We start from the raw sequence: 9,008 nt of genomic DNA on the forward strand, positions 1-9,008 counted from the left end.
GAACCTCAGTCAGATTTAGAGGAAAGAACCAGTTTTCAGAGCGATTGCCTCAGAACACACTATCTCCACCCGGCTGGCCCTGTGGAAGATTAGCAACCATGTTTTCCAATGGGATAGGAACTGTAGCTGCTGGAAAAAGGTAAGAGAGGCAAGTTTTCTCTTTTGCATGCCCTCATTGGGTTTTTTGACCTTCGAAGTTCTCCCGAGGATGGCCTCGACAACTTAGAGAAAACCAGGCCCTCTCCCTGGTAGTTACAATAAAAGATGTGTTTGGAGGACATCATCCAAGCGCCCTCCCTCCCACGCTCTCTTGGGGTAAGCCACACCTTGGGTTCTTAGCCCAAGAAACAAAGGGGATGTCTTCCCCGAGCAGAGGTGCTGTGCCAGCACCAGCCCCCACAGCAGCCCAGGAGACACTCCAACGCAAATTCCTGGGCCTGCCATACAGCCGAAAAGAGGGAAATTTCAACCTGTGAGACTCTCCTAACTCCCTTTTTGCTTCTCCTTCCACTCAATTGCCCCCGCTCCAAGAGCTCAGTGACCTTTGACTAAAGGACAGCAGCCCTGTTGCCTTGCCTCACAGTGAGGTCCCCTCCTCCCTCGACACCACACGTATGCCCTTCTTGACACGGGTTGTTTTGGGAGGCTACAATGAGGCTGTGAACCACCATCTTGGTTTTTCTTCTCCCCATGAACAACACTCCCAGATTCCCCTCAGCCTCCACTCGTATTTCCAAATGAAGCTGAGGGACAGAAACGGAAACTAAAGGCAAGCAAGATGGGGAGATGATTGGCAAGGAAGGTTCTCTCTCTCTCTCTCTGCTTCTTCACTGTGCCTTCTATATCTCCCCGGGTGTCTCTGCTTCTCTCCCACCCCGCGCCTCTGTTCTTAAAGGGCTGCAGAGCTGGCCTCACTTCACACAAGGAGCCGAGTACCCCTCAGTTGCCCCCAGCTTCCAGCCGGCCGACACTGGCCCGCAGACCACCTCAGCGAGCCCATTCCGCACTGCGTGCCTGTCTTTTTCTGCCAGGGGGCAACTGAGAAGCGTCAGTATCCACACGGACTCCCAAGCCAGCCGGAGCAAGCTCCCGGCCCACCCCGTCGTTGCACAAAAATACTACAAGAGATTTTCTCTGGGTGGGCCTGAGTGTTGCCGTTCTCCTCACTTGCCAGTAGCATGATCTCGTTTTTTTAAAAAGTGAGATTAATTTCATTTGTTTTTGGTGAACCCGTGTTGGAAGCATTAAAATTCCCGGGCAGAGAAATGATGAGGGCAGGACACACAGTTCTCTGAAGCCAGGCTCTGACCAATGCGGGAGAACGGGAGGAATCCAGGGGGACTCCCCGGGGCCTGGCTTGGATGTCCGCCGGCGGGAGGCTCCCATTTGCTGAGCCGGAGGATGGAGGGGGGGAAGCAGGCGGGTGGGGGGGACTTACAAGGACAATGTGGTCACTAAGGAATCTTCAGGCCATCCGGGGGGCGTTGTCCCGCACACGGTCCGTGTGGAGCTCCGCGGGGGGTAGGGCTGGAGTTGGAGGCCCGGGGAGGCTGTGGCACTCAGGTGAGGCTTCGCCCTGCTCAGCCCTTCTGACCCCCGTGGTCTGACTGAAACGTCTGCGGCATCACTCCAGTCTCCAGCCCTCTCACATCCCCCGGGCCTCTCCTCAGCAGCCTCTGTAAACGGCGCCTCCTACTGCCCTACGTCCGCGCCGGCGCCCAAGCGCCCGCCTGTGTTTCCTGTGCGCATGTCCGGCTCGCCCTCCGGAGCTGCGCGTGCTTTGTGTCTTCCAGCCTTGGGCCCGCGATGCTTTAGAACCATCGGTTGCTTCGACAGTCGATTTTAATTTCAACCTATGTCCAGGCCAGTAGAACTATCCACGTGCCGGGAGTCCACGACTGGACCTGTGCTGGGCCCTTGCGCTCTGCGAGGCTTGGGGCCCGCCTCCCGGCCACGCCGGCTGGGCTGGAAGCCGGTGCTTGACCGGGGCAGGTCTGCGACGGGCGGCGGGAGAGCGGCTGTCCCAGCAAGCTTAACGCAGCTTTCTGCCCCCCTCTAGGAGGGTATATCTTCTGTCCTTGCTGCTCATTGGCCTCTGGGGCTGTGTGACCTGTCACTGGAGCCCCGTGGAGGACATCTGCACGGCCAAGCCTCGGGACATTCCCGTGAATCCCATGTGCATCTACCGGTCCGCAGAGAAGAAGGCCGTGGAGGACGAGGGCGCAGAGCAGAAGGTCCCCGAGGCCACCAACCGGCGGGTCTGGGAACTGTCCAGAGCCAATTCCCGTTTCGCCACCGCCTTCTACCAGCACCTGGCGGACTCCAAGAATGACAACGACAACATTTTCCTCTCGCCCCTGAGTATCTCCACAGCTTTCGCGATGACCAAGCTGGGTGCCTGCGACAACACCCTCAGGCAGCTGATGGAGGTAGAGTCCGAAGCCCTTCCGCCTAGCCTCGTTCCTGGTCGCCAGCAAAACCACCTGTGCGTTGGGCTAGAGCCCAGGAGAGACGTTAGGCGGTCCCCCCGCTCTTTGTGGCGTCTCCTGCTTACCCTTTCCTCTCCTTGCATCCGTGTGTCCACGTACGAGACGTGAGCGGAGCGCTCGTGCTGTGTCGGGGGCTGCTCTTGGAGGAGCCCCTCGACGGGGTGGCTGTTGGTCAGGGACTGACCAGCACTGTGCTCCCCACCGCGTTAGCCAGGCTTCTCCACCACTGTCTTTCGGCTTCCACAGGTTTTTAAGTTCGATACCATCTCCGAGAAGACATCTGACCAGGTGCACTTTTTCTTTGCCAAACTGAACTGCCGACTCTATCGAAAAGTCAACAAATCCTCCGAGTTAATATCGGCCAACCGCCTCTTTGGAGACAAATCCCTCACCTTCAATGAGACGTACCAGGACATCAGCGAGGCGGTGTACGGAGCCAAGCTCCAGCCCCTGGACTTCAAGGTGAGTCGCAGATGTCGTCCCAGGGCGCAGAGTTCTTCGTCTTCCCTCAGAGGCAGAGAAGGTAGAGAAGCAGGATCCAGAATCCAAGAACGCCGCTCTGCTGGTTGAAGGCAGGTTGGGGGTGGGGAGGGACTGGAAGTCAGAACCCCTGGAATAGATCTGCTTGCTTGAAACCCCAGACATCAGTGGTGTCTATGGCTTAGATTGTAGCTGCTGCTCTGAGAAAGTTGTATAAAGAAATTCTTCTTGTCCACCAAGACCGAAAAGGGCTCTGGAGATGCCAGTCCTACAAGACACCTTATTTAATTTTTAAAAGTTACCGTGGTCAAATAAAACTGGTGTATGGTGCATGCCGTGTTCTCCTCTTGGAGATTCGTGAGGCACCCAAGCCTATGAAGTTTTCTGAGAAGCCTTGCAACAAAGAAGTCTGTTGGCTTTATTCAATCAGCATTTCTCTCTCTCTTTTTTTTTTTTTTTGGACCACATGAGCATCCTTCTGCCCCTCACCCCTGCATAACTCACTAGCTTCTGGACATGTCCAAAAAAATAACATTTTGTTTTATTTTTCCCAGACCGTTTTCTTCTTTTCTGTTCCCTTATTTCTGTTTCTCTTTATTTCTCTCTCTTCTGTTAATTTTACTAACATCTAATTTATTAATCTAACTACTAATTCACTAACCATCTGGATGATTCATAGCTTTATACTAGATATGTAAGTTCTCCCCAGTCTGGGGCAGAGTGGGAAATGGTGGGAGAGGGCAAGGGGCTGGTGAATAAAATGAAATGCTGCGTGGGGAAGTGGAGAAGCCCACTGAAAGCACAGGTGGGTAGATTTGTTTCCTATTCTCCTCAGGAAAATGCAGAGCAGTCCAGAATGATCATCAACAAATGGGTATCCAATAAGACCGAAGGGCGTATCACTGATGTCGTGCCCCAGGATGCCATCAACCCGTTCACGGTCCTGGTGCTGGTCAACACCATTTACTTCAAGGTATTCAAAATCGCCCAGAGGACTTCCTCTTGTCCTTCACCTCACCTGCTTTCACACCATTAGGCATTAGATAGGTCCTCTCTGCGAAATGGTCCATGCATGGCCTGGGCAGAAATACAAATTTACTGAGAATCTAGGACTGCGTCTAGGGCCATGGCTGCTGGTCTGAAGTCCAGGAGGGCCTGGTCATGTCTCTGGGCCCAAGGAAGAGCGTACACACTCACAAACTTAGCATGCACGGCTGCAAAGTATGGTCTGGGATGAACTCTCATACACGTGTGACAATTGTTGCTATCCAGTTTACTCCATTTTGAAATCTGGAACAGCAAGATAAACTCCGTTGACAGTCCTCGGTCATGAGATTTTTCTCCGTAATCTGGAGCAGCTTCAACAGTGACTCAAAGTTCCCCTTGCCCGAAGCTTCTGAACCTCCAGGTGCCAGGCTCACTCCAAATTTTGCAGAGTTCCTGTGATTTGACTGTGTGGATGGCTTTGTCTTTCTCAGAGTTGAGAGTTCTAAAGGCTGTTTCAACTTGAGACATGTAGGAAGGAGAATGAGGGGGAGGGTACTGGGAATAAACAGACCATTGATACTCAGGAGGGCCACAGGTTTAAGATGGGGGGAACTGGGGCACATTTGCCCATCCTGGGTTGTGCTCTTTACCCCTTACTCCTGCACAGAGCCCAGGAGTTGAGCCAGTCACCGCTGTGCCAGCCACTCTGGCTCCTGGGGCCTCCCTCTCCCCCAGAGTGGAGAAGGTTGTAGTTACCCAATGTGTATTGCCCTTTACAGTTTACAGAACACTTTGCTGTTTATTAGCCCTCTTTATTCTCATAATATCATCAACGAGACCTTGGGCCTCTCAGAAAGATTACTTAGTTTAAATCCTGCCTCTTCCATTCCTGCTCTGTGATCTCAGGTGAGTCCCGGAGAACTTTCTATGCCTCAAATGCTGCATGTATAAAGTGGGAATAATGATACACCTCCCTCACGGGCTTCCTGAGGGGCCTGAGTAAGTGACCCACCACTCAAAGAGTTAAATGACTTGTCCCCAAATCAACCAGCCAGAATAGGACAAGGAATGGTAATTACAACTCAGAAATTTCGAAGGGATGGCTTGTATCCCAGGGTCCCTCCATCTGTGAGCAGAAGTTAGCCAGGATTCACCCTCTGCCGGGCAGGGCTCCGAAACAACCCCCTGGGTTATTATCAGTGTCGGGCCTTTATTTCTCGCGGGCGGAGGCCAGCATTTTGGAGGATGGCCCTTGAGAAAGAGGTGGGTGGCAGGCGGAAAGCAAAAGGCAATTCAATTTAAACTCAAAAAGACGCTTGTGAAGAGGCCAGTAGGTTGTTCTCGGTTTTAGTTTTTATTTTTCTAGTTATAAAGCCAATAAACAGCCACTGCCGAAAATCTGGGAAATACAGAAAAGTTCACAGAAAAAAACACTCATAATCCCATCACCCTGCCGTAGTCATTGTAAACCTGTTCACGTAGAGCCCTGTGATCTGTCCTCCTGCTCGTTCTGCCTACACGTGAGCGTGATAAAATCATGTGACTATTTCCCACGTCAGTGTTCGCCTACGGAGGGGCTAGGTCTCGTGGTGATTCTCCCCCCTGCTGTCTCCTCCCAGGGGCTGTGGAAGTCCAAGTTCAGCCCCGAGAACACAAGGAAGGAGCTGTTCTACAAGGCCGACGGGGAGTCGTGTTCAGCTTCCATGATGTACCAGGAAGGCAAGTTCCGCTACCGGCGAGTGGCAGAAGGCACCCAGGTGCTCGAGCTGCCCTTCAAGGGCGATGACATCACCATGGTGCTCATCCTGCCCAAGCCTGAGAAGCGCCTGGCCAAGGTGGAGCAGGAGCTCACCCCGGAGATGCTGCAGGAGTGGCTGGATGACACGACGGAGACGCTGCTGGTGGTGCACATGCCCCACTTCCGCATCGAGGACAGCTTCAGCGTCAAGGAGCAGCTGCAGGACATGGGCCTCGTCGACCTGTTCAACCCCGACAAGTCCCGGCTCCCAGGTGAGCCTCGGAAGGGCGGGTCTCTTCCCTCTGCCCCCCCCCCCAGGTGGTCTGAGCAAAGGAGAAAGAATTGGGGAAAAGAGCAACGGGTCAGGAGTAGAGCGAGGGTTCTACTGCTAACCCTTCCTTCCTGGGGTCTGGCTTCTCTTCTGTATCCCGGGCAGTTGGCGCCCGGATCTCCAGGAGCGCAGCTGGCCCTGGAATGAGACTGTAACTGAAGTGTGGGATGAGACCAGGGGGAGATCATGAAAAGACATCAGAACTCAAAGCAGAGATGTGATTCAGAGCTGGGGACATCTTGGTCCCACGAAATAGGCATCGCTGATGTTAAACAGCTCGATATTCCAAAGGGCTCATGAGTTCCCCTAAAGTCACTCGGACAGCAGATGCGGCCAACCTTCCGTAGCTGTGAGACTTCAGCAATAGTGGTCTTGGGTCCGACAATCTACCATCCTTCAAAAATATGCATTAAAATATCTTTTTACAAGAGAAGTTTACAATGTCAGGAAATTGAATTTACCTTTAATAGGCTGCCTATAAACGAGGTCTAACCAGGGGCCCCTGGCTGGCTCGGGGGAAGAGCATGTGACTCTTGATCTTGGAGTCATGAGTTTGAGCCCCACATCGGGTGTAGAGACTACTTAAATAAATAAAGGTGAAAAAAAAATTAAACTAGGTCTAACCAACTTCTCTCTTGAAAACGTTGTCAGACCGAAAAGAAAGACATTCCTACTAGGTGGAGTGGGAGTTTTTCTTTAAGAACAGAGTCACCTGCCCCCTCCAAGAGCTGATGTGTGAGATTAAATTCACAGGATCCAGGCTGAAAAAGCCTAAAGAACTTTATTCTTTTTAATATTATTTATTTAGGGAGTATCATTAGGCCAGGGTTCAGGATTTTTATTTTGCAAAAATAGCCCCAAAGGACCTCTTAATTCAAACTGAATTCCTTTCTGTGGGTTGAAGCCGACTTTCTCCCATTCCACAGAACCTTTTCTGGTCTTCCTTCTAGGTATAATCGCAGAAGGCCGGAGCGACCTCTATGTCTCAGATGCATTCCATAAGGCCTTTCTTGAGGTGGGTACACCTTTCTTTGCTCTCTTCTTATGCTGTCGCTTCATTTTTCAGTATATCAATATCTCATGTGATTTATAACTGAGTTCCTGGAGATCCAAGTTCTTGCTCCACTGCGTCTATGGTCTTACAGCAGGTGCGTGAACAGCAGGACACAACTGTGGAAAAAGGCATGTTTCCAGTGTCCCTCAAACCCCAGATCTGTAGCCCCCTCCTCCACGAGGCTCTGCAAGAGAGCCCTCCCCTGAAGGCCTCATGGTCCCATTGTTCCACCCTCCCTCCCGCCACTTCTCCTGAAGCAGGTCGAACATTTAGGGGAGGGTGACACAGGAAAAGACGACAACAAAGGCCACGGAGAAGGGATTCAGAGGAGGAGAACCAGGAGAGTAGGTGCTCACAGAAACCCAGGGAGGAGTTTTAAGGAAACAGAAAGTAACAAGATTGAAAATTGACCACAGGTTACCATTCCCTAAGGAATTTAGACAGAACAGTAGGGGCACAGGCCTGATTGTAACAGGTGAAGAGCAAATGGAGGGTGAAGAAGGGGAGCCGATGAGAGTGGATCATGTCCTAAAGTGTGTTCCAAAGAAGCAGAACTCTAGACTATGCTGCAAAAACAGTTTGGTGGTGAAATAAATGTATATCCTCCTCTTGGGAAATAAACAATGCACGCTGGCATTTTGGCGTCTAAGGTCCACAGTGAAAAAACCGGTTCAATATTGTTTAACCTATTGGAGGGGAGGTGGGTGGGGGCAATGGGTGAAATAGGTGGTGGGGATTAAGGAGTTCACTTTGTTGTGAGGAGCACTGGGTAATGTATGCAATTGTTCAATCACTGTATTGTATACCTGAACCTAATATAACACTGTTAACTCACTGGAATTAAAATAGAAACTTAAATATGTTGCTTAACCTAGTGTTTCCCCAACTCAGGTGCCCATGGAACCCTTTACTAGAGTAATAGCTATATTAAAGCCTGTAGAAATTCTGGTTCTCAAACAAATACTGAACTATGGACCAGTAGCACTAGTTAAGTGGGAAGCTTGAGTCTTCGAGAATCCAGGATGGGGCCTGAGAATCAGCATATTTACAGAGCTCCTCAGATTTTAATCCACAACCAGGTTTGGGAAGCACTGTTCTCTGGGGGAACTGGGCTATGAGGAAAAGGAGATAGCCACTGTCAGAGATGGTCACAGGATTGAGGAAACCACAAAGAAAGAAGGTTATGGTCAAAGGAGAAAGGTTTCAGAGCATGGTGCTAGTAAATATAGTGGCAGAGTCCAAGCTCAGTGAGAAAACATAGTTAGGAGGAAAGTGGAAGGATCGAAGGACAGAAGGAAGGCAGAATAATTGTCATAAGAGTGAGGAAACGCAATAGCTTGAAAAAAAAAAGGTTATAGTCTGAGAGGATGGTGTCATTATTATAATTTCAAAGGTAGAACAAGTCTGAGAGATGGCTAGTTCAAGGCATGGCCATGAGACTGGTTTGCTTAGGTAGGGTGAGGGTAATGCTCATTGGGGTTCACAAGATGAAAGGAAGGGGAGGTTAGGGTGTTGACTGGGTCTCCTACCAGGATATTTTAATTGTCTGCATCAAATGATAGCAGGAGTTAGGGTGGACAGAAAGGCTATGAGCTAGGTGCCCAAATCCTCAATGTGGGGATATAATCTATAGGACCACAGATGTCAGTGACCTGTAGGACAACAGCAAGAGCAGAGGGCTGTATCTTAAAGGTACTGAGACCAGACCTAGGGATTTTACAAAAGTACTGGATTAATGGTTTTGGAAGTACACATGCCACTACTGACACCCTCTTCCATATGGATTATGAAGGGAAGTACACTTAGGAAGACTGCGAGGGAGGCTATGTCCTCAGTATTTTACTATGATTGAAAAATCCTCCTCTAAGGACCCTAAATAGAAGAAGTCACCTTAGACACCTTGAGGTCTTTGAGTTACCGTTAGGAAGA

At 50.7% G+C, this 9,008-nt stretch overlaps 1 protein-coding gene across 1 annotated transcript in view; it reads left to right on the forward strand.

Moving 5' to 3' along the window:
- Positions 1–9,008, forward strand: part of SERPINC1 (serpin family C member 1) — a 10,230-nt gene continuing 1,222 nt past the window's right edge. The window contains exons 1-6 of the mRNA XM_045811329.2: positions 1–139; positions 2,060–2,429; positions 2,736–2,951; positions 3,805–3,942; positions 5,576–5,966; positions 6,976–7,040. Of these exons, the coding sequence (XP_045667285.1) occupies positions 99–139; positions 2,060–2,429; positions 2,736–2,951; positions 3,805–3,942; positions 5,576–5,966; positions 6,976–7,040 (1,221 nt within the window). The 5' untranslated portion in view covers positions 1–98. The remainder of the gene's footprint in view (positions 140–2,059; positions 2,430–2,735; positions 2,952–3,804; positions 3,943–5,575; positions 5,967–6,975; positions 7,041–9,008) is intronic.

Source organism: Ursus americanus, chromosome 2 (genome assembly GCF_024610735.1).
Source record: "Ursus americanus isolate L20-20 chromosome 2, mUrsAme1.1.p, whole genome shotgun sequence".
NCBI classification, from domain to species: Eukaryota; Metazoa; Chordata; class Mammalia; order Carnivora; family Ursidae; genus Ursus; species Ursus americanus.